We start from the raw sequence: 25,056 nt of genomic DNA on the forward strand, positions 1-25,056 counted from the left end.
AATAACATTTTCATTTATTTCAAAATATCCCATGAAGTCTTTGTCAGATTATGGCGGGGTAGGCTGACTCCACTCCTGTGATCCTCCACAAACTTCTGCCACACATGCTCTCCACATGGATTGGCATAGCACTGAATAGAAGCTGATTCTGTGCCGTTTAGAGGGATCACTCAATTTGTCTTAATTTGTATCTCAACATGTTTGAACCAGAGAGTATTCCTCCACACACGGACAGTTCACATTCTTATTTTAGCATTTTAGAAAACTAGATACGGGATTAAAACAATATTTTTAGTATTCATTTTAAGGTCATAAAAGATTTGGTCAATTATTATATTAGCCTGACTTCAAGTAAGTAAAAGTATTTAAGTATAGAGCATTTTTTTGTGTGTGTGTGTGTGTGTGTTTCAGCATCATATTCCAGTCCAGTGGCCCATACACACACAGACCCACACACACACACGCTCTCTGTAAATAGTTGACCTGCTGTGCACGGAGTGAGCATATCAGGATTGGTGGCTCATGTGGCTGTCACAGAGAAAAGAGGATCCTGCATTATTAAAAGGAGTGCTGCCATTAGAGACATTTATACAGTAGAATGACTCGATCACATTATAGCACAGATACACACACTCACGCACTGAGGCTCACACAAGCACACACACACGTTCAGACACACACTATGGCCTTGGAGCTCAGGTTACGCTTAATACTTTTTTCAGTTACAAAATGACTGGGATTATAGCTGATCTCGGACACACTGGAGATTTTCAGGATTTGACTCTGTATCACGTAATCAGAGTTGTGTTACAGTTTCCCTTCTTTTCACACTCTTGCACCACTGTCAAAACAAGACCTAAGGGTCACATCCATCCAAGCAAAACAGTGATTATATTTAGAGATTAAAGATCCTGGCTTCAAATGTACTTCGCATTTTATTTTGGTCTGTCACTATATTTCATGTCACACGGGGAATACAAGTAATTTTTCTCCCACGTGTCAGTGCAGAGCTACCTTTCCCCCCCAACCCCCGCCTCGGCTTGCTTTTGTACCTCTCACCCGTTAACAATAATGCTCGGGGCAGGCACAGATGTAAGAAGTAACAGCTACGCTGCGAGAAGAAAAGATGAGCGGAAAAAAAAAAGAGATAGAAGATGAGAGAAAGGGAAACAGACGGGTAACGCTGCTCACAAGCATCACTTGTCAATTTACAGCCGTTGCTCCCTGAACCGCACCGTATAAATTTCCAGAGTGACATCCGTTTCTACTGCTTCCAAGCCGATTCGGGCCTCGTCCCACCAGATCTCCTCCCCAGACACATACTTGGAAACCTTAAGTACAGACATTGTGCCAGATGTAGTCTGCCTCTACTTTTTATTTATTATTTTTCTCAGGTTTTGAAATGTTGACTTTTCTCTGTGTTGGAATCACTATGGGGGGATTGAGAATGGATGGGGTACGACTCGGAGGATTGCTGCTCCAGTGTATTTGATGTGGCCGCTGCCATGCACACAGTTCACATGTGTGCGCACGTTTAGTCACACGCGTGCATAAGGGCACACACACACACACACTAAAGAGTGTATGACAGTAAATCATGGCTGCGGTGTGTGAGCGGATCGAGGATGAAGAGAACGGCCAAAGAGCACCATGGGGATGTTGTGAATGCAATGTATAGAGAGAGACCGAGACAGAGAGCAGGAGACACAGGCAGAGAGGAGCTTGGCACCGCTCCTCTTTGAGTGATGACAGTTCTTCAGGGTTGAGACATGGCCTCCCTTTAATCCCCTCTATCCTTAGACATGAAAATGGAAGAAAGGGAAGAGAGGAGGGTGGCTGAGGGGACACGGGAAGAAAACCCTTCGCTGAGTTTTTGTGCCGGATTGATTTTTACTTTACATCCCTTTTATTTTAAGACGGACAATAAAACTGGCCCAACACGCACACGGCGGATGGCGAAAACAGGAATGAGTTGTGACTCACGCTGCAGAGGACTTTTGTCTCCACTGGTTCGGTGCCAGCACACAGACTCTTCATCTCTTTCTGAAGCATCGACAGAGAACATCCGACCCAGCGCGAGGCCGTCTTAAAATGACATCCATGTTAAAATAGCTGTAATGACTTGTCTCAAACTTCTATGAAACACGGGGGTAGGCTTCACAGCTCAGAGTGGAATCTGCAAAGAAAACACAGCCTCTGAGGAGTATGAGCACCGGCCTCTGCACTAATACAAGATTGCATTATAACTGCAACACCTGTTTCAACTTAAAAAAAGTAGAGGCCAGTAGCGAGATTAGCAAAACATGCCCATAAAGGGAGAAGGTGGCCGGGCCTACGCTCCGATAACAACAGGAGGAGGAAAAAAAACGGCCTCTGTGCTGCATTTATTTTCAAAGAGCTGAAGGAACTGATGTGGTCATAATGCTGAGGAATTCAGTCCAGCGCTACACAAAGGCAAAGTGCTGTCGCTCAGCCAGAGAAAAAGTGCATGAAACACTCTATTTATAGCTTTGGAGTCATACCGTGTTGAACAGGGACTGACTATGAGGTTAACACGAAAAACTCTTAAAACAAAAAGACTAAATGACAAGTCGAGTCGTTCATGTCACTGCTGACCAACTTTTAACACTCCGGACTCGAGGTTTTAAAGCTTTAAAGGTAATGAGATTTCACCTCCCTCAACAGGCAGATCTTGTGTTTTCCACCGTGTAATGGCCATAAGGCTAAAGATAACACTGTGGGAATTTCAGTGAGCGATTGAGACATGTTCGGCGTTCAGACCTGGGAGTTGGGGAAATCAGTGGAATCTGAAGACATTCCTCTCCGGAGGGACACCGGTGTACAGCTCACCGTGCTAAGGAGACTTGATCTGGGAATGATCCCAGGAATTTCACCACAGTAATTAGGTTTGTCAGCTTGGGCAAAGTGGGAAAAACGCTTTGTACTGTGTCACCTCCGCAGGTTGGGATTTTTGTCAGGGATCAAGATGGAGACACACACACCCCATACCCAAGTAGGCCCGCACTGCTTGACAAAGGTGTGATACAACGATGGAATGTGAGACACTGCTGCTGACAAAGTCATTGTCAAATTGTCAGCGCCCTTTGGCACATTGTTCAGTGACTTGCTGTGATTATATTGTCAGATAACTTTGGAATCTAGGCGCTGGGGCGGCTGGTGGCAACGATCCTGACAGGAAGTCGGCGTGAGGAGTTTAGCACCTCATGCTCAGATTGGCAGTCTCCTGTTATGCAGTTAGCGGTGACTTGTGCAACACTGGCGAATGGTGGTGACACGCGGGACTCCGCTCGGCAACTGGCACTGCATGAACACAAACAGGGCTGTACGCACACACACACACACACACACACACGCACACGCACACGCACACGCACACGCACACGCACACACACAGCCACGCGACCGCGGTCTCCCAGTAATAGCTTTGTACCTCTCGGGGCCCTGTGCTGCGCGTTCCTGCTCTTATCTTTGTTTATGTGGAGGCTAGATCATCATGGACGAGTGTGTGTGTGAGTGCCTGTGCGCGGACTCTTGCTATAAGGTTGTTTAAAGTGCACAAGTGAGTAAGAATGTGTGTGTGTGTGTGTGTGTGTGTGTGTGTGTGCGTGTGTGTGTGTGCGCCGAGGAGGTGATAAGGCAGAGCCTGGCACCAAAGCGGCAGTTGGCATCAAGCCTTAGATCCTGAAGATGAGAGAGACAGTAATACTTGGCTGCGTGTGAATGTCCACACACACACACACACACACACACACACACACATACACACACACACACACACACACACACACACACACAGAGGTTAGGAGGAGAGCATGCCACAATCACCGGTACATGAGCCTACGCCTGCATGTGTGTATGCTCACTGAGGTCAGTCACCTGTAGCAGTTTATTGATCCTCCCTCTTCAGAAAGCCCTGTTGTCTTTGTCGATTACTGTGTTCTCCTTCCACCACACACAAATACACACACAAATACACACACACACACACACACACACACACTAACACATTTCCAACGTAGGGTCGTGGGATGATATAACTGCGCCCTGCGACTCCTACAAAAAAAAATCCAGGACTATAAAAAGTCCTTGAAATGCCACTGGCAGGCGGAGCAGGGAGTGCTGGGAACCCGTGCATCATCGAGGGCTAAACCATCATTTCTGGTGACCCTATATCATATCCTGTCTATGCCGGCTGCACTCAACCCACAGAGAGCAGTGTGCCAGTGACAGCACGGCTCACTTGGTGGTCCCAGCACTCAGCCACTTACCCATTTAATAAGACAGTCTTTAGGAGGACGGAGCCAAACATATGCACGGTGCTGGTCCTTTTTTCCCCAACTTTTACAAGAGCCCTTTTTGTAGGAGGCCCAGGGGCTGGCATTTACCAAGGCTGCATGTGTGTGTGTGTGTGTGTGTGGCTGTGTTTGTGTGTGTGTGTGTATCCATTTATTATCCATTTATTACTACTATTAGTCCCCCTTTCTTTCTCCCTCTCTCTCTCTCTCACTCTCCTTCACCTTAGTGAAATTCTAATAAACAATCAGGGCAGCACCATGCTGAGATGCCCTGTAATGGGCTCCTAATTAGCCACTCCAAACACAGAGAGCGGCTGCTTCACGCCTCGTTTTCTGCACTCATCTGCACAAAACTGGATGAATTGATTCCATTTGCTCGCCACTTAATGCACTGATTGTTTATTGGCATGGCCCGGGAATAAAAACAAACAAACACAGAAAAAATGTCTCCGAGCCCGCAGCGCCGGCTAATGCTAATCACCATTAAAAAATGGCCTGACCTACAATTCAAATGACTTTGAAGTTTCTTGGGTGTACGGCTTTGCTCTGACTCCGAGGCCTCATCACAACCTCCTCCTCCTCCTCCTCCTCCTCCTCCTCCAGCATCTCGGTACACCTCTCCCTCCTGTCCGAGGTGAACTGAAGCTGGACCAGTTGGTAGAGGAGAGGCAGTTTCTTTCTTTCGACCGGAGCCAGAGGGAAGGAGAGAATGAGGATTGGTGGAGGATGGCAGGGGGGAGTCATCACCTCCTCCTATCACCTGCATGACAGGTCATCCTGCTTAATAAGAGCATTCATGGCCCACTCCCCAGGTCAAAAAAAGCCTGTTTAATACATAGATTCATTTAAGTCTGAACTGAGGAGCTCCATTATGTTCCAGCAGCCGTCCCAGGTGAGTTTGTATTCCGGGCTGGATTCCGCAGGTGTCTCTGCACTGGGGCCGGTTCACGATGGGGTCAGCAAAATCGTTTTTCAAACCGCTACCGCACAACACGGAGGTACAGTGCCCGACTGTGTCCCTCTGCCAGGGACACCACAGCATCACGTAGGAACACAGGAAGTCAAACACAGCTGGAGACCAACAAGGCGGTGATAGACGCCGGGCAAAACACGGCCACAGCAGTCACCGGTGTGCGGGTCGCCAGCGTCTGTGTGTGTGTGTGTGTGTGTGTGTGTGTGTGTGTGAGGTCCTTCAGTTGTGTGTCACGCTCCTCTCCCTCCACCAGTCTGCCGAGCTCATTTCCTCCACAGGCCGCCTCCCTGCTACTTTATGAGTGAGAGCTTCTACAGCTCTCACCTCAGGATACACTTCAGTGTCTAAATGTTTCCATTTGTGGGGGAAGTGACACACATTCACTCACACCACAGGGCACCGACCCATAACTAACCATCGTGCATACAAGCAGCAGTGAATCATGAAAGTGATTGGTTAAATTTCTCACTGCTGGTATGTGGACGGGTTGGTGTGTGTTCTGAGCTTGTGTGGGGCTGTGTGAGTTTTTGGGCTTCTCGAGCGGCATGTATACTGGTTATGTACACAGTGGTTATATTAAGCATCAGTCATAATGTGGGGGAGCAGCTCAGGACGTTTTACTACCGCTGTGCGTTATCATCTGCACAAGATTCCTAGTTTCTTTGTGTTGGAAACAGTTATTTATTCTGTCTGTCCACAACTGCCTCGAGTGCCCACAGTCCCAAATTACCACTTACACTACACCGGTGATTTCATCCACACTCCAAACAAATTCAGCGCGACAATCAATGCGGGACTAGATTCTCTCGTGCCGATCGATACGCTGGGAGACTGCTCGACAAACCAGCGCGGCACGAGATCAACACCTTCCCTCGCCGTCATTAGTGTCGCTGACCTCGAAGTAAAATTCAATTTCCCTCTGCAACAACAACCCCCCCGCACCCATAGCCCCCTGAAAAGCCACTTCAGAATTCAGAAGCCATTTCCTTTTCCCAGTGTGGCCAAGACAGGATATTATAACTTATGAAAAGGGATATATGAAGCGGGGGATACCGACGGCTGGAGAGGGATTCTGTTTAAGGAGGTAATTATTACTCTGCCCTCTTTGAAAAAGTAAAAGGGGCAGAGCCTGGCTGAGGTAAATAAAAAATCCTGATAAGCCGGCTGACAGATTCTCTGTTTCAATTAGGGTGTGCTGCTGACTATGAGAACATCGGCAGCCACACCGGGGCGGCAGCAGGGACCTGTTGGGGGGGGAAACCTCCCGGGACATGGACACTGGCTAAAAAGAGAAAGGCAAATGCGCAGCGAGAGAACCAGAGATCCCATTACACTGATCAGTATGGCGCATATCACATGGAGCGAGCGAGGAGACGGGAGGAGCAGGGTGTTCAGAGGGGACGGGGAGCTCCATTAACACAGGCAGAATATTCCTTTTTATTCTAATTACGACATGCCAGTGGAAGTTACAAGGGAGGGGAAGAGCACTGGTGGCCCCTTCTCCTTCACTTCGATTTGGAGACGCCGCGAGGTAGACAGGGATAGCTGCTTCTCTCAGATATAATTGAAACTGAGTAGAAAGGAGTGTGTGTGTGTGATTTGTGTGTATGTGTGTGTGTGTTGGGGTGTGATGAGGGCCATGGGAAGAGATGCAGCCAGTGAATCAAACCAGCATCTCGGGCAAAGCTGCAGGATTGGCCACCAGGCTTTGAAGTCGGCCTTATCGCGGGGATTTGAGGGGGAATCGGATAAGAAGGTGGCGCTGGTATAACGCTGTGTGCTGAGGGTGGTTAGATCAATCCCCTCCTGGGATCCCGGGGGAGTCCCTAGACCTGACCATGTATGTTAACCATATCATTTTCACTTCCCATGTTTGCCCTGCACAGCATGTGAACTCCCCATCATATTTGATTAGAGTATCCCTCCATACACACACACACACACACACACACACACACACACTTCTCACTCCCATACGTTTTGGCATGGAATATTCATGATCTTTAAGTTTGACCGTAGACGAGGTTAACCCCATAACATTTTGAAATATACATGTTGCCACCAAGCATGTAATGGATGCACGAAAGGGATTTTCAATCGTGGTTTAATTATTTAAATGTCTACGGAGAAGAAGTTCTCTAATTTTTTAGATCACTTTGTTTGATAGAGCATCTGTGATCCTATGCTACAGAACATGGGCGGCTTGTACAGGTCCACTCAGTATAATGTGAAAATTTTACTAAATTATGATTTCTTGGTTTCTGTGTGTTTTACGTCATATGAAGCAGCTAAAAGAGGAGTTAAACCCCAGGGAGAAAGAAAGGAGAGCACATCTAGCCATCAACCATAATATAAAGGTAAATAATACAACCCAGCAGCACAGAACTGTTCATAACAGCTAAGACCAGTGTACACACACTGAGGAAACATCCTTAAGAAGCGAGAGAGGAGACGGAGGTGGAGACAAGTCGAGCTGTGAGAGGCTGAAAATGACAAAACGTAGAAAATACAAGGAATAGATTGATGAGATTTATCAGAAGCTGAGATTGTGTAAAACAATGACAAAGGGATTTTTTTTTTGTCAAGTTAGTCATTTCTGTGAAGTTCTGATATTACACTGGAAAACCAGCTCTGACGTTTTTCTGTGAAAACCATCTGGCGAAACGGCTTCATGGAGCCAAGAAACAAAAACAATGATTAACCCCCAAAATATCAGCTTTTGTCTTTAGGAGCATTTTTCTTCCAAACCTCCACTCGACACCACGATCGAAGGTGTATACGAGTACATTAAAGCACACAGACACACAGCTTTAATGCAGTATGTTTAAATATTATTTTTTTTCCCACCCTCAATTTTAAACTTGCAGCGGCTTGTGAGGCCTTGTTGGATATATGGCAAAATTCGTACCACCATCCAAATCCAATATAAGGGGAATTATTTCTCAAATTCCAGCAATACAGTGTAACCTGCTCATAACCTCGCTTCTCCAGCTTGAATTCATTTTGAAGCTCGGGGTTCAGGACTCTCGAGCGAGGGACGGAGGATTTGGCTAAGGGCAGAACTTGAGGATCTGGCTGCGAGCTGTGAGAAAAGTGACTTGTACTTTCTCTGCAAAAAAACAAAATAGCATTTTTAACGCTGATATACTGCATGCAGGATTCAATTTTTCTTGCTGATAAAGCTGTGTTTTTCTTTAATATAAAATTATGTTATCAAAAGGTAAGGTTTTAATGCTTGGCTGATAATGCTGTTCTACCTTTCTCGGACTGATCCTCTAATCTGAAATCACATCCTTTTATCTCCAGCTTACCTCGAAGTGAGCGATTGAGAATGAGAAGGGAGAAGACACCCTTAAGAGCACGAGGGAGGACAAGTGTGTGTGTGTGTGTGTGTGTGCAGGGATGGGAGGGGTGCGGGTGTGCGGAGGGGGTAAGAATCACCTTGATTCAGTACACCGGCCCTCTTTGAAGTGTTTGGAGCCCAGCACGGCCAGCACAGAGCCAACCGTAAGCCTTCCAGCAAAAACCGAGCCTGACCTCCCAAACCAAATCATAACCATATGAACGTAAGAATTTCCACCTTAGGAGAATGCTTTCTCCCCCGTCCATCTCCCAGGGTGAGACATTAAGTAGTGATAACAGAAAACAGGTTCTGAAGGGGGGGGAGGGAGGAAGGGGGGGGAGGGAGGGGGGGCTGGGAGGTGATGGAGGGTGGAGAGGAGGACAGGAGGAAAATAGGGGTTACAAGTGTGCCGCATGGAGGAGACTGGGGAAGGGGATTGTGTCCAAAAAATGTTGTTGCGCCGAGCCCGACTACCTAAAATGGAAGTTTCCCAGGCGAGGATCAGGAGATATGGTGACCTTCACAGTTGACAGAGTGAGAGACAGAAAGCGGAGAAAGGGAGTGCAGTGAGGGAGGGGAAGAGGGGGGAGGAAAAAGAAAAGAGACAGACATTTTGAAATGCGACTCTAACTCAATAAATACCATTGTAAACCACTATAGAGGAGCCAAGTGGTACCTTCACGACGGCCTCAGGACCCACCTGCAACTGGAAATGGTTTCCTGCCTTACACAAACACTGTTGCACCCTAATCCATGTAATTACATCTCATATTCCACATGTGTAAGTACACATGTACAACATTACAGTCACATGTTTTTTTCTAAATAAGAGCACAGGCTCCCCGGGGCCATTAAACACGCCAAGAAACTACCTCCAGCAGTTATGCTCATTAACAACATACAGTATTTACCAAATAAGTAGAGGCATAACACAAAACTTTACTCCCATTAATAACATAACCCACGCTCATGTGCATGTGCCACTGAAACAAAGCCTTGTGCTGGAGGGCCAGTCGGGGTAGACGAGTGTGATTTTTGTGGCTGTGTATGTGCCTGATAGTTTGAATAAGAATTCCTCAGAGTGTGTGAGCAATTAGGGTTAAGACTGTTTGTGTGTGTACTGTGTGTGTGTGTACTGTGTGTCTGTGTGTGTGTGTGTGTGTGTGTGGTGGCGTGGCGGCGGTGGGGGTTGTTAGCGGTTCCATCTGGGTCTCCTGGAAGCCGTGTGGAGTCAGGAAAACCACATCTCATAAAAGCGGAGGCAGCCCAATGTTCTACAAGGACAGAACATTACTGAGAATGTCGCTCAGGAAAACCCTGGGCTTTGGCCCACATGTTGGCTGCCGCGGCTGCAGCCTATCTCTCCCTCTCCATCTCTTTCCACTCGTTCACCCCCTCTCTCGACTTATTTTTCACTTGGTAAGGGATAAGAGAGGGGGAAGACAAAATAGACAGTGTGGAGTGTGGGAGACAGAGGCCCGAGACGGAGAAGCCAGCACTGATAGCTATTCCATCTGTCTGTATCGAACAGAGGAGTGAGCAGTGACAGGCTGTGGGATGGGGTGGGGTTGGTGGGGGCATCTGGTGCACGTTGGCCGTGGGTCTGTCTGGAATCAACCATGGGAGAGGAACAGGGAGAGGGATGAGTAGAAGGAGAGAGAAGGGGATGAAGGGCTGAGGAGAGGAGAAGGGAGAAGTCCTGCCAAAGCGAAGGGCAAAGAGGTCTGGCAACGGAGAGAAATGTGTCTGTGTTGTTCACATATTGCCTTGGATTGAAATTGAAGTCGGCAGGATGGGGGCGCAACAGAGAGATATAAAGCCGAGTAAAGGGCAGAACAAATATTACACCCAGAGATGAACTCTTTCAGGTGTCACTGTCAGATGAGAAGTGTCCCGGCTGTAATTTGCTCTGCAGGAAATAAAGGTTTCTCTGATTCAGACTCCATTTTTAAAACGATAAGATGCTAAAAGAAATTAAAGAAATGCATGTATTTCTTTGTTCATGAAAGTTTACAGTTATCTGTCAAATGAAAAACACGTCTTCCTGCTGTTTGTGATTTATTGCCATCTGCATTTATCTGTTATATAGCAGCATTACGCAAAAACTACTCGATGATTAACCACAAGACTGACTGGGACGATGTGGGAGGGGTCAAGGGACAAACTCTTATATTTTTGTGCTGATCCAAGAATTTATTTCCCTTTTTTTAACATTGCGTTTTTCATTTCTCTGAGAATAATTCATGGCTCTCGATGAAAGAGAAGTCAGGAGACTGATATTTGGTGCAGATCCAAATCAAACTACGGAATTTAAACACGGTATCATAAGTCATAAGTCCTGCTCTGTACTCAGTGACGTTCTGGTTGTTTTTCAGTTTTATCTAAGAAAATGCTAAATTCTCCATGAATGATTAATGATCAATTTAAACGTATAACACGTGTTAACTAGATCGTGAGCTGCAGCAGATCTTAAAACACCTTTTGCTAAAGCTGTTTGAGATTTCAGGAGAATCACCTTATGGAATATCTCCCAGCCCAAAAGCCAGCAGGTGGTAAAGCATGTTGTAAAGGTGATTTTGAAAATATGTTAAATTTCTTTAAAAGTGAAACTCACTGAAACATGTAGAAGCAGTGACTTATTCTATCACGGCTTGTTTAACTTTTCTTTTTTCTATGAATGTCTGTTTTTCACAAGTTGAGGGTAAAGCTACAAATAGAGAGAGAGAGAGTGGAACCATCAGTCAATTTAATCATTATTGATGTCATGCATTATTCCTCTCATTAACAAATCAAAATTCCCTGCACGTGAAACCCCATTGAGCTTTTATTAGCATGGATTCATTTCTCCAGGTTAATGGGCCTAACTGGCAGAGTGCACACGCACATTCAGTCGCACCTTTATGATGCATCTACTTCTGTCATGTGATGTCAGTTACAGGGCGGAAACGGGACGGTAAAGTCTATCTCTTCTTTGACCTAAAAAGCTATGGTGGCATCTTTGTGCTGTTGTTTTACTGCAGAGAACATGAGGTCAGTCTCTGAGCGTCATTACAGACATTACAGTAATGATAGACGCATCGATGCTGATGTGATCAAATCCTGGACGTAAGCAGGATGAAGACGAGACGGCACCCGACACCTTTTCGCTATGAATGAACACTCGAGTGATTGGAGCTCCTGCAGCATCAGTGTGTACGTTGAGTATGTAGGTGTGTTTGGCTCGCTGCTGCAGAGGAGGAGCAGGTGAGCTCTGCCATATATATCCTCACTGGGAGGGGATCCAACCAGATGAGCTTTGATGAAGCCGCAGCACTGTGCAGGTGGAGGCAGCACGTAACACACACACACACACACACACACACACACAGACACACACAATTTACAGCCTCAAGATTACAGAGGAAAAAGGACAAAAGTGTTGTTTTTTTTTCCCCAGGTGCACGTCTCTGTGTGCAAGCGTGAGCTCCGCGAATGAGATCACAAGAACATAAGGCAGAATGAGACGAGAGCTGAGCCCTGATTAAAGGTGGCCGACGCCTCAGCTGCACGACAGGTCAGTGTGTGCAACACTAACATTCATTAGATAACAGCCTCATGAAGGGAGAGGTCATAATTCGGGATCTTTGAAAAACGTAGCCGTCTGTTTTAATATTTTTTTCCCCAGTAGAATGTGTTAGTCTGAGAAGAGGAAGCTGTGTTTTTTTTAATACAAGTGTGTGTGTGTGTGTGTGTCTGTGTGAGTGTGTGTGTGTGTGTGTTTTCCCTCCTCCTGCGCTGCATACATTCAGTGGTCAGGCATCAGAGGAGCTGCAGGTATACTCTGTCAGCTCGGTGCCCTGAGCTCTCTGACGCATCACTGACACCCGGGCACACTGACACCCATCACACACAGTGCACCAAACACACCGGACGGGTTTCTCCCAGTATCCTGAGCGAACCTGGTTATCGTTAGACATTGTGACGTGCAGGCAGGAAAGAGGTGAGATGAGTGAATAAGGGTAAAAAAAAACACACAGAGCCATATTTGTAAGATGACCTCAAAGAAAATGTTAAATGTATGATAAATGGTGGCTTCACTATAACATAGTTTCAATAGTGTGTGTGTGTATTTCCAGGTTATTTATGGCAATTTGTAAAATATTTAATTCAGGTAGAAATCAACGTGCCTTCTCCTGTGGCCTCGAAACTTTATATTCAAATCCTGATTCAGTTGGAGCGAGTGTTTGAAAGCCTGTCTGTTGGAATTACCTTAAAGTAATTTGTCATCAAAGAATGTCCCCTGACATCGGAATCAAAAAGACAACGTGTTATCTCGCCCTGCTCATTCCCTCTCTCACTCAGCGCGGCGTGGCGGCGGTGGAACGCGCCCCGGCACAAAGCGTCGCCCGGAGGCTCGGCGAAGATGATTGGATTTCATAGTTACTTACAGGCTAATAGGGCCATACAATGATTACTTACTGTCCTTAAGTGATTGGCTGCTGCTGCGCGGCCGCGGCCCCTTTGAAGCCCTTCTGAGGAGATCTGGAGGATTTAGCCAGTAGCGTGACATGAGGCTGAGCGGTTGAGCAAACGGTGTTCCCAACAGCTGACTATTAGAACCAGCTGATAAAAACACAGAGGCTAGGACGATGGGAACCTCACTGCTCCGAGGGTTTCTCAACACCAGGCTTTCTCACACTGCAGATTTAGAGAGTTTACTGAGATTAGGTGGATTTTTGTTAAAGTTGAATCAGCCGATCAACGACTGAAAATGAATCTGCAACAATTTGGATTAATCATTACATATTTAATTTATTGTAAACGCAAATATTCAGCTTTTAAAACGTGAAGGTTTGCTCCTTTTCTGTGTTTCATATTGTTTTAAAGTAAATATATTCTGTTTTATTTCATCTTGGCCACACAAATGCTAACTATTTGGAGATTTACTCTCCAGGCCACCGAGGAACATGTTTAACTATTTATTTGAAATTTGTTAAACAAAACAATTATTAGATTTTGTAAAAAATGCAAAACAGAGGAGCTGTTTTTGATCTCATTCAACAATGAAAATAATCTGTGTTGGAATTATTTTTTATTTTGTCTTTAAAAAGAAAAATTCAAAATATTTTTAATGAAAGAATGCTAACATAAATATTTTGATATTGCTCGATTACAAATAAAGTATCTCTGCAGTTCTTTTGTTATATTATTACTTCTTTACACTAATTTGACAGATTTACATTAACCTTTATATATTTTCCTCTCAGTTTGCAAAATACAAACAAATACAAAAACACCCATGGAGATGTATATAACTGTAGGGTTATTATTGATTTTTGAGAGTGAGTGTGTTTGTGTGTGAGTGAGCGTGTGTGTGTGTGTGTGTGTTTTTGTGTGCGTGTGTAGTGTGTTCCTTTTCTTCACCAGAAGGCGACTGAATCTGTGAGCGCTTTACTCACAGAAGCTGTTTCCACATACAAAACCACCCTCTCCTCACCATGATGTTCCACTTACACTCCTGGAACACCAAACCATACATGCATACAGATAAGCACATGTGCACGCACGCACACTATACACACACACACACACACACTACAGAACTCACAGAGTTAACCACATGCACATGTTCACTCGTGCTTAACTAATTCATACAGGAACACTTTGGTTTGGGTTTCAACACCAAAACCTCCGAACCTTTGATTGAGAAATGTGTCTGACTGCAATTATCTGGGAGGGAGGGGCGGAGAGAGGAAACGCACCACGGTGGTTTTACAGTTTGCTGGCGTGACATTTTTCTCCCCCCCTTATTTTTTTTTTTTTAATTCTTTCCCTTTTTCCAGCAGAGGGGCAGAGTGTTGACAGGGCAGGAAAAAAGGGGGCAGGCTGCAGTCGAGGTAGCAGCAGGGAAAAAGAGAGGAGAATGGATGAGCAATGGGACTGAAGTGGCCTAGATTGTCGCTGTGGTGCTTTGGATCAATACCTCTCAAAATAACTGCCGAGCCAAAGAAATTAGCAGATGCTCTCGGCGAGATAGCGGAGGCAGTGATGGTGAAGATTTCAGAACCAACACAGAAGCCCGTGTGCATTTGTGTGCGAGCAGGGAGGAAGCAGTGCTAATATACGGTCTCGACATTTAGACTAAACCCACATGATGCTTTACATGTGTCAGAATGCGTGTGCGTGGTGCCGACCTGGAGGATGTAGCCCCTGACGTAGTCTCGGAGGGTCCAGCCCAGGCCGTGCAGGATGTGCAGCACCTCCTCCTGCTTGAGCACGGAGAAGAGGCGGTCGAGGAGGATCTTGAGTCGGACGGGCACGGCCTGGGTGCCGTACAGCATCAGGCTGCTGATGTCGAACACCACGTTGGACTGAACGATCTCCACCTGGGTCGGGTGGTAGAGGTGCTGGGTGCTGAGCTTGTCCAGAGCTGCGTGACAACGATCGGGTGACAAAGGGAAGGAAGACAAGAAAACAGACGAGAGAGAGAGAGAGGGAGAGAGAGAGAGAGAGGGGAACGGTTAATGACTATCAAGTTTCTCTCGCTCTCGTCTCAAATTTTCCTCGGGACGCTCCTGCACAGTCAGCACTGGTTGATAATAACACACTGTATCTATCAGATACATGCTATGGCATTAATGTAATCATCTGCCATTCTTTCTAGTTAATCTAATCTCCTGCTCTTTCACATTTACGCTGCTCTTGCATCTCTGTCTCCTTCTCCACCTGACCTGCACTCGACCTGCATCACACTCCCTCTTGTCTCGGACCTTCATTATTTCTCTCTCCGAGCAGATGCGTTTCTTATTGCAATACTTCACCTCTTATTTATTTCTATCTAGTAATCAGGTTTCATGCAGCAAGAAGACAAGAGTCTCTTTTTTAAGTTCTGCAGTGCCCTTATCTACACTTGTATGCTTTATCATGAATCTTATAATAAACTCGATCTAAATACTTACAAATCCTTTGTAAATTCCAGGAGACATTAGTTCAACTCGTGTTTAATTTCATTGAGAGACACTTGTTGTATTTCCATCTGTCCACTAGAGCTATGCCTGGGTTAAATATATATATAATATTAATATATATTTAATCAAGGGAAAATAAAGAAAACTTGAAAGTCAGTTTTATTTTTTCTCCCTGAGTGATATCTCTCAGGATCCACAACAACCTCCACCTGAGGGGGGGGGGGGGGGGCAAAACCCCAAAAGAATGCTCGCCACTCATAAAGCTCAATAGTGAGCACAGCCTGAGTTATTGCCGCCTCTAACTCAGTCACCTCTTCCTCCTCTTCTGGCTGTCTGGGCGACACCTGGTCCTTTCTCTCACTTCCTCTCCCTTTCAATCCTTCTCTCTTCCCTTACCTCATACCTCCCTCTGCCCCCCCCACCTCCTCCCCCCCTGCCTGTCTGGGTGACACCTGGTTGGGTCTCTCTCTCCCTCTCTCGCCCCCTCTCTCTCTGATGCTGGGACGGCTCTTTCCTGCTGACGAGGTCTTTGCCTGACAACGCAGCGCGGCCAGACACGAACATAATAAAAAATGAAGAACTACTTGTCAGAGTCCCTGCCAATGCCGACATGGAATGAAGAGCGGGGGAGAGAGGAGACGGGTGCCTGACAGTTCAGAGGGAGAGATTAAAAAGCAGTCAATGGGGTCCTGTGCGATCCGCTGAAGGGCCTGTGGCCCGCTCTTGTGCGGACTCAGGCCAAACAGGTGTTTTCTTTTATCACCCCCCCCCCCCCCCCGCCCCCCCTCCTCCTTCTCTTTGTACTTTCCTGCCTCCTCTCCATTTTTCTTATACCCGTGTGAAAAACTCATGAGGTGTGGTCCCTCGCTTAGTCTCTCAGTCTTGTGGTTCTGATTTGTTTTTGATCTGAGGTGCAAAAAACAAGACTTTGAAATCAGCACAAAAACACAGAAGCAAAAAGAAAAAATAGCAAAAATGCTTCTCCTGTTTTGGATTTCAGAATCTGCGTCCTGTGGTAAATAAAGATGGGTCTGAACATATTGTGATTTTGAGAGACGTGGACGTGTCTCGTCTCGGCAGAGAGAAGCAGCCGATTTCATATGGAACAAAGTTCATGAGTATTAAAACCATATTTGACTCCACCAGTAAAAACATTGCTTACCGTGAGCTACCCAGCCGTGTTTGCACTGGTCACATGTCCGTAAGTGAATCTTGCCGGGCTGGAAACACTCACACGTGCAGTTCACCAGTGTGCAGCGAATGGCCTGTAGAGACACAGAGAGAGAGAGAGAGAGAGAGAGAGAACGTCAGTCACAGCTCAGGAGGGAGAGATGATGAGTCTCAGACGAGAGGAAACGACAGCTCAGAGTTTAGAAGTCATAAAGGAAAGAAGAGGCCGTCAGACTAATTAACGTTTCATGTAGGATGATGCAGAAGAGCGACTCAAAGTGTGTTACACCAACTGCTCCTTAAAAACACAACAATATATTCTCACACAAAACAGCCGCAGTTGCAGCCGGAGCCAGAAGGAAGAACTCTCAGACCCACAAATTTCCCAACTACTATTTCATCCCCGGGTGTGAAGCGGCCGCTCCGCACTGTAACGTCCCAGAGTTCATGTGAACCGACAAAGGACTTCCCTTCCTGAAAACATAGAACTGTAACTTGTTTTGACTGAGGCTCCATTACTCAACGCTGGAGCTGCACTTAGTGTGACCTCGGGAAAAGCTTTTAGCTGGGAGAGGTTAAGTGTCCGGACTTTGACGAGGGGCAACTCGGGCTGCCGCGGCTCACGCTGCTCCGTGCAGCCCGGCTGTCAGACACTTCAGGTGGAAGATGTTTTCACGTTCGTCAAACGGTAAAGAGATTTTACAATCGTGGAGAAAACGTACGACGCGCGCAGAAACCCACACAGACGGATGAAGCCCCCCCGACTCCCAAATGAGCGCAGCAGCTGCGAGCTGTAAATTTCACGCCGACACCGAGAAAACAAGGAGTCGGAGCGAGAGGAGTGAAAAGGGAAAAAAGAGATTAGACACATGAATCTTAATAAGCCCTGGCATCCCTTTGTTTATCGGACATTTTTACATTATTAAGATGAATCGATGAATAAAGATGTAGAAACACTTTTTGCAACTGTAGATGGAGGAGGACGGCTGCAGCAGAAGTCGCTCGGGGGGGGAAAGAAATATTGAAAACAACTTATCTTTGCTTTTTCTAATCGCACGTTGTATTTCCTTAACAAACATGTAATCTTAAGAGTTAATAAGTTGGCCTAATAAACAGTTACCCCACGCTATGAGGATAATGTATTTCACATTTGGTGGAATAGGGTGTTGAGTCAGTGTGGAAGGACAGTTTGTTTTCCACAAGCGTTACTTCTTCACGCTCTAAAGGAAGAAAAAGAGAATCTGCAATGGCTCAAATTATCGGTAGGTCACAGACGAGAAGAAGTGACAAAGTGTCCTCACGGCTATCAGAGCCTGAGACTTTATGTGTTTACAGTCTGCACTAAAAATATGCTATCCCCTGACTGTCTCGCTGTTATTCTGACAATAAGGGGACGGGCACACAAAGGGTCGTGGGTTGGAGTCCATGTCTGCACCAGTGACCTCTTTCACAATGTTAGAAACTGTCAGTCAGCATTGACACACATCAGCCTTCATGTTCCACAGTGTGAGGCACGGCCACTCGTCCAGCGTGGCGTCCAACAGCAGGAAACAACATTACCGAGCCGACACCAATATCCTGTAGTTCACTGTATGGAAGTCAGCTCCCTCATAATCTACTGAGAGACCATAAAACCTATGAGAACACTACCCCCCCCCCCCCCCCCTTGCCCTGAGGTGTTTTAAACCCGATTAGCAACTGGAGGTGTCAAAGTGAACACGGGCTAATCCGAGATTAAACGCAAAATTACACCACTTCCAACCGTGTCACCTCTCCGCCCGACACCGAGCGAGACAGGAGACGGAGATTATTCGACTTTACACCGTTTTCTAAGCTCTCCAGGTGCGGCCTCGGAGATCCTGGCGGTGCGTGGGGATTACACGCCGCGTGTCAGGCGGAGCGTGCGCACGTCATGAACTGAGCTGACGTTCCTATCCAGAGGAAAGGTGCTCAGTGTTCCTTCAGCTCCAGGACGCTGAGGAGTCAAACCTGTGACCTTTGAGACGCGAGGTGAACTCACTTGTCTGCTTCACTGTCCTGAGGTAACTTTATCTCATAGAACATTTATATTTAGAATGATCTTCATCAGTGTTTTCCTGATTTAATCTGATGTTTTTTCATGAACTAAGCTTTTCTTCGTCTTTCTTTCTTGTCTTTATTTTTTACCCTACCAGGCAGATCTAGATTCATATTTAAGGAAGCATCTATTCTCCTTTCATTCAATTCAATCCTTTGTTAAACAGTCATTAGTCACTTCACTAATCACATTGCACACTCCTGTCCTTCCCTTTGTGTGTCACTCCACCTTAAAGCACATTTTTCAAGTGAATTCCTTGTCAGATATCTTTTAGTTTTCCCATTTTTATGTAACTCTTTGTGCAGAAGGATTTTTTTTTTTTTTTTGCAAACACTAATTGAGAGAATCCGGATTTGGCCCAGTCATGTCACAGAACACGGCCCCTCTTTCTCTAATTACCTCGGTGCGGCGGCGCTAAGAGCAGCCGACGGAAATAAACAAATGGAAATATCAAACGCACCTCTGCTGTTTACGAGCCGGGGTCTGACAGCTGACAAGATAGTTAAGGGGTGTCTAATACGGCAATTAAAGTGTGCCACTGTCTGCGGGGCCGCCGCTGTGACAAGGCGCCCTCTAATCACTGACTTATTACGCCGGCTAGAAGCACCTCTCATATCTGGCCCATTAAGCAGACAGCGGCATTAAGAAGCATTAAAGCAGCAAGCCCCTTCAACTGAGCAGGCACTGATGGGAGGAAGTGGGGAAGGGAGGGGACGGACTGCGCCTGTTATTCCTCCGGATTAATTTGCTCATTGTTCAACACTCAGTCAGGAGCGTGTTAGCGAGGGGGGTAAACGGGAGAGATGCTTGAGATGTGACGGCATCAAAATGGATCATACGCAATGAGATGAAAGATTACAGGCTCGGTGGGGGGGGGGTGCTTTTAAGAGAGGGAGCAGACGTACGTGTCAAAAGATGGCCGTCACAAACAAGCTCGCGGAGGGTGCGAGTTTGTGTGTGGCGAGTCGGTTGGAAACAAGGCAGACTAAGTCATAAAGACTTGTCCTCCTGATTGCCTTGTGATCCAGACTCTGTGGATCTGGGTTGGGTTTGTCCGGGGGTTGAACCCGCGTCTGGGCCGGCCCGGGCCGGGTCAGGGACGAGCTCGGGGCCACCGGGTCCCACCGCTACACACTCGCACATATTTGTCACAGCAGGTCCGGGGGAGGAGGCTGTGTTATCCGTGGCCCCGGCCAGATCCACAGCATTAGTCACTGCGCTAGCGTCTCGCCAGGGTTTCCTCTTTGGCTCGCAACTACAGAGGACGACGGTGTGGAAGAGGACAGGGGGGGGGGGGGGGGGGGGTGCATGAGCGAGTACGTGTGAGAGTACATCACCAGAAAAATGAGCGGCTAGAAAGTGAAAGCTGTGGAGACAATTAGACCCAGTCAGTCTCTTACCACTGCCGTGTTGCCTCAACCTGTTGGTGTGTTCAGAAAGCATCATTTTCATCCCCTATCTGGCTCAAGTGTGTGTCTGTGTGTGTGTGTGTGTGTGCGTGTCTGTGTGTGTGTGTGTGTGTGCGTGTGTCTCGGTGCTGGGTTTTGTTTAGCTCGAGGCTTGATGTTTCCTAGATGTTTTGCTTGGCCCGCGGCCCCTGTCCCGGCCCAATTGTATAAACACTGACAGTCAGCAATGGCCAGCATCAGACCGGGGAGGACTCTCAATTAAAAGGCCGTTAGCGGGACAGATGGAGTGAAGAGCTGCAGGAGAGGAGAGCTGCGGAACAAGATGGCTTCAGTCTGGACTCTCGCAGTCGCTTCCAAGAGGATTTCAAACAGATTGACTGGGGGGGGGGGGGGATAGAGGTCAACCGAGACACTGAATTGGCCTTTTCATGTCCCATGAAACCATAGAACGGCAGTGATCCTAAACTAATATCCTGTACGACTGGATTGCTACTCTGTCTCTTTTTTTTTCCTACAGTTGACGTTGTAACTATACGCCACAGAGAACACCGCTAAAACATCAGTGGCCTTGTCCCTTCCAGCCTCTGTATCCTCTCTAGACAGCTCACAATGGAAAGCCAGCTCCGACAGCTGCTGGATGCAGGCTGGGTATTGTTCCTCCTACTTTAATTGAAACCTTTACCATGTTCGACACGCAGCCACAGACCACATTTCTTGTTTGGTGAGTTAAGCAAAAGCCGAAGACTTAAATGAAAACCCTGTGTGTCCGCAGCGCATCTGTGTGTGCATGTGTGCGCCCTCCTCTCTGCAGCAGCAGCGGCTTCGGATTTGGATTTGTCTCTGCTTAGGGTCACTGTAAAACACTGGGAGCATCTTGTCCTCTCTTCCACCCACAAGATATTATCTCATCCATGAGTGAGCTGCTGAAATGCTGACAATTTCCTGCCAGAAATGTGCGGCCAACGTGTGCAAGGGAAAGAGGCACAGCAGCTTTGCGTGTCATAAAGCCGGCCCGGGCTCTGTCTGATAGATCAGGACTTCACAATGTCCATATTGGAAACAGGTGACAAATAAAACACGCCGAATAAAGAAAGGCTTTGTAGTCGGAACACAGCACGCCACGAAAGAAATACAGGGGAGCGAATACCTCGTGCCAAGGCTAATTTTTGCTTGTTTGATTTTATACATTATACTTTAGACTTGAAACAGAGCTTTTCTTGCCTCACAAAGTGGAACAAAATAAACAACGATTAATCACTCGTGCGCCGACTTCGGCCGAAAAACTCTGTGCGAGGGGGAAAACCGGAGCGGACGGAGAAGGCCGCGCGTCCTCCCCCCTGAAATCCCCACAGTGCAGGAGCCCGTCCCGCATGTCAGTTCTGGTTTTTTGGAGCCGGGCGGCTGGCAGCCGGAGAGCCAGAGGTCCCTGTCCTTTGTGCAGCTGTGCGTCTGGGCTTTGACACGGGGCAGAGCGACCATAGCTATGCTAATGGGAACCAAATGGGGCGTGAGTCCCTGGTGGATTACAGAAGGAGAAGAGAAGCATGTGTTTTCATGTATTCATGTGGAGACCTGGGACCCCTCTCCCTTTCTTCCTTTCCTTTCTTTTTTTTTTTTTTTTTTTTTTCTCCTCCTTTCTTCCAAGTCAAACAAATGGAAGCAGCCATCTCTGTTGTTTGCACGCACCCTCGATTAATGCTCGGTGCGACTTGACAGATTCTAACAGTTGTTGTCAATCAGCAGACGAATCTAAAGTCCGATGAAATGTACACGAGACGCCATTACGGAGTTTGGTTTTTTAGACGTCTTTAAATATCGCGTTAGTAACGTAATGTAAACTACTTAGTTTGATTTGAAAAGAGCCCGATTTGACAATGGAGCTTGGAAATGAATTCAGGGAGTTAAACAAACATTCGATGAGACTAGTGAACGGTGAAGCTGATCCGCACACTGTGAAGGACTGTAACATGGCTTTCAGCTGTTTGGCACCGGCTAGCCGTCTCGCTGCACTTTGCCTTCACCTGCTTTGATGTAGCAGCGTGAGGTATTTCTGACCCGGAGACTGAGGAGGTCAGGAGTTGGTCAAGCCTGCAAATGCAGAAGTGACAGATGTAGCGGAGAAACTACCGAGGCCTGGTTCACATTTAATAAGATTAATGTGGAGAGGCGCATCTCAGAACTTCTTTGTTTTTGATGCCATCTGTCACATCGGATCCTCTCTTCAACCCTTTGTGAATACTTCTGTAAAAACACGGTGCTGCTGCTTGATGGTCATGACATTACACTGAAGTCATCATTGATCAGAGTCACTGATCAGGAACCCTAAATCTGAGTTTCAGGATTTTGAGTGGTGATATCTGTAATCAGTTGTCGTCACAGATGATGTCCAGTTCGTTTGTGAGCTGACACACAGACACACACACACACACACACACCCATGTGATTAGTCCAGAATCAAACACACACACAACGGAGTAAAACTTCTCCTTCCAACATTCCTGCTCCCTCTGTGTGGCTGACACACTCACAGAAAGAAAATCTCCCCATCATGAGCACCACCCCGAAAAAATTTAAAAAACAGATCGATGAGGAAACTTCGGGTTCTGACTCACTCGAATGATAAATAGCCCTGCGTGTACTTCAGGACAGTCATGCTTGTTTATGGAGTGGTCAGATAAAGGACCCAGCTGGCTTTGATATTGTGAAACAACAGAGAGGGAGAGGGGAGCGTAATATCACAATACTGGTCCAAGCTACACAACCCTGTGATCTGTGAGTCAGTGCAGCCACAGAGGGGAGAGCTGTACCACACCGCTAACACCGGACTGCACTGTCAGTTCAAATAGCGTGGCATCAAGGGAGCAGCCGTTTCTCCCATCTTTCTGTGTAGACAGCAGGTCCACGCTGAAGCCCCCGGTCCAGGCCCCTGGCCCCTCTCAGTTCTCCTCAAAGCATTTCCCCAGCCAGAGATCAAACCGTCTGCCCAGTGACAGACCCCCGGGTCCACAGACACAAGGCCAGGTTCAAAGTAGGGTGCTGGGGGAGGCAGGGAGGGATGGGAAGAGAGAGGGAATGAAGGGAAAGTTGGCGAGGAAAAGGAAAGGTAGAGGAGTGAGAGGGCAAGGGAGCAGAGGTGGTGGTGGAGGGAGGGGGATTTCGGGCAAGCTGGTGTATCAGAAAGGTGGGGAAGAGATGTTGCAGCAAAGGTGGAGGAGGCAGAGAGGAGTTGATAAGGGAGGTGGGAAGGGTGAGGAGAAAACGCTGTGCAATAGGTGTCAGGTTAGATCTCACACATTTGTCCTCTATGATGCAACTTTGGCACAAGTTTGTATGAGTTGTACAAGATAAACTCAAATACTGTGCTGGTGTTACAATATCAGCTCAACGGTTTTATCCAATATGAAATGTACGTGTCAGCCATTCGACCAAAACCAGAGCACATTGTTTTGCTGCACCTCTGAAAAGTTTATATTTAGTTTGAGCTCTCCGAGTGTTATTCGAGTTTGACTGTATAACGCCCTCCTTTGTATCGGCCGCAGTTTTTTAATAACCACATTTTGAAAGATTTTTGTCCAGGCTCTTTGTTGTTCTCAGACACGTTTCCTTATCTCTGGTCGTTGCGTGAACAGGAGTGCGAAGAAATAAAAGAGGCCATTGTCATCAACAAATAAAGGAGATAGGCTCCGACCTTGAGCCTATCAGAGGGAGCGACCCACGCCAGATAAGGACACCTCCCTGTCAGATCTGACACCTGCACTCGCTGGCCCGGTGGACGGCCCCGGCGAATGCAAATGTCACAGGGACGGCCCCGCACGGCAACAACACACCGGCTCCCTGTCTGGAGACCGAAACCGGAGTGACATGACCACACATGTTGAGGAGGGAGAGCAGGAGGGAGAGAGTGCAGAGGTGGAGAGGGGGGGGAGAGAGGGTTGAGAGGGAACGGGGTGCAGGAGGGTCGAGTTAGTGGGAAATGGCGAGACGGGAGAGGAGATGACAAATAGTGTCTGGTCCCCGATTCCCTCCCTTCTGCACACTAACACAGACAGAAAGTCTTAGTCAGAGCCCAGACATTATGACCGACCCCTCTCGGTGAGGGGACATCTCCATGACGATCACTGGCTGGCGTTGGCTACAACAATCACACACACACAAGCACACACAAACACACAAACAGACACACAGACACACAGGAGGCCAGCACTGCTGAGACTACCCCAAATTGACATTTAGTCATCAAACTAGTCTGCATGGTGGGACTCTACCTCCTGAACTACACACACACACACACACACACACACCGACACAGACACACAAGCGCCCACACACACTCTCACAATCCCCTGTCACGCAAACGAATGCAGACACACGCACACAGACACACACTTACACACTTACACACAGTGAATTCCCCTACTTAAACTAACTCCCAGCCAGAAAATCCTGGAAGAGCTCCTAGATTTAATCTTGCCAATAGCTCTTTATTTTCTTTGACCATTTCTAATGTCAAAACGCCTGCACTAATTGTGTGCGAGCAATCTTCAAATCATGGATGTGTGTTTTTTTTTTATTCAACTAAACCGAACACTACTGTAGACAGATTGGCTGTTTTTCAAGACACACGACTGGGCAATAATATTTGTTTCTTTCCTCTGAGTTTTGTTCAAACAGTGTGTCAGCATGGCGGTTTACTTGTAAACACCTGGGCCTGCACACCCAGCAGCTGTGGAAATAAGCAGGAGCTTTGCTGAATCAGGAATAAATCCTCATTTTAAATTATTTACAACCAACCACTTGCTTTTTTACTTAATTCCTGTAACT

At 46.9% G+C, this 25,056-nt stretch overlaps 1 protein-coding gene across 1 annotated transcript in view; it reads right to left on the reverse strand.

Annotated features, from left to right (window-relative positions):
- The window catches only part of bnc2 (basonuclin zinc finger protein 2), a gene marked incomplete at its 3' end in the record, with an annotated part of 81,280 nt that overhangs the window by 15,713 nt on the left and 40,511 nt on the right, over positions 1-25,056 (reverse strand). The window contains 2 exon segments of the mRNA XM_062387080.1: positions 14,806-15,041; positions 16,742-16,844. Of these exon segments, the coding sequence (XP_062243064.1) occupies positions 14,806-15,041; positions 16,742-16,844 (339 nt within the window).

The sequence above is a fragment of the Platichthys flesus genome, chromosome 5, assembly GCF_949316205.1.
Source record: "Platichthys flesus chromosome 5, fPlaFle2.1, whole genome shotgun sequence".
NCBI lineage: Eukaryota > Metazoa > Chordata > Actinopteri > Pleuronectiformes > Pleuronectidae > Platichthys > Platichthys flesus.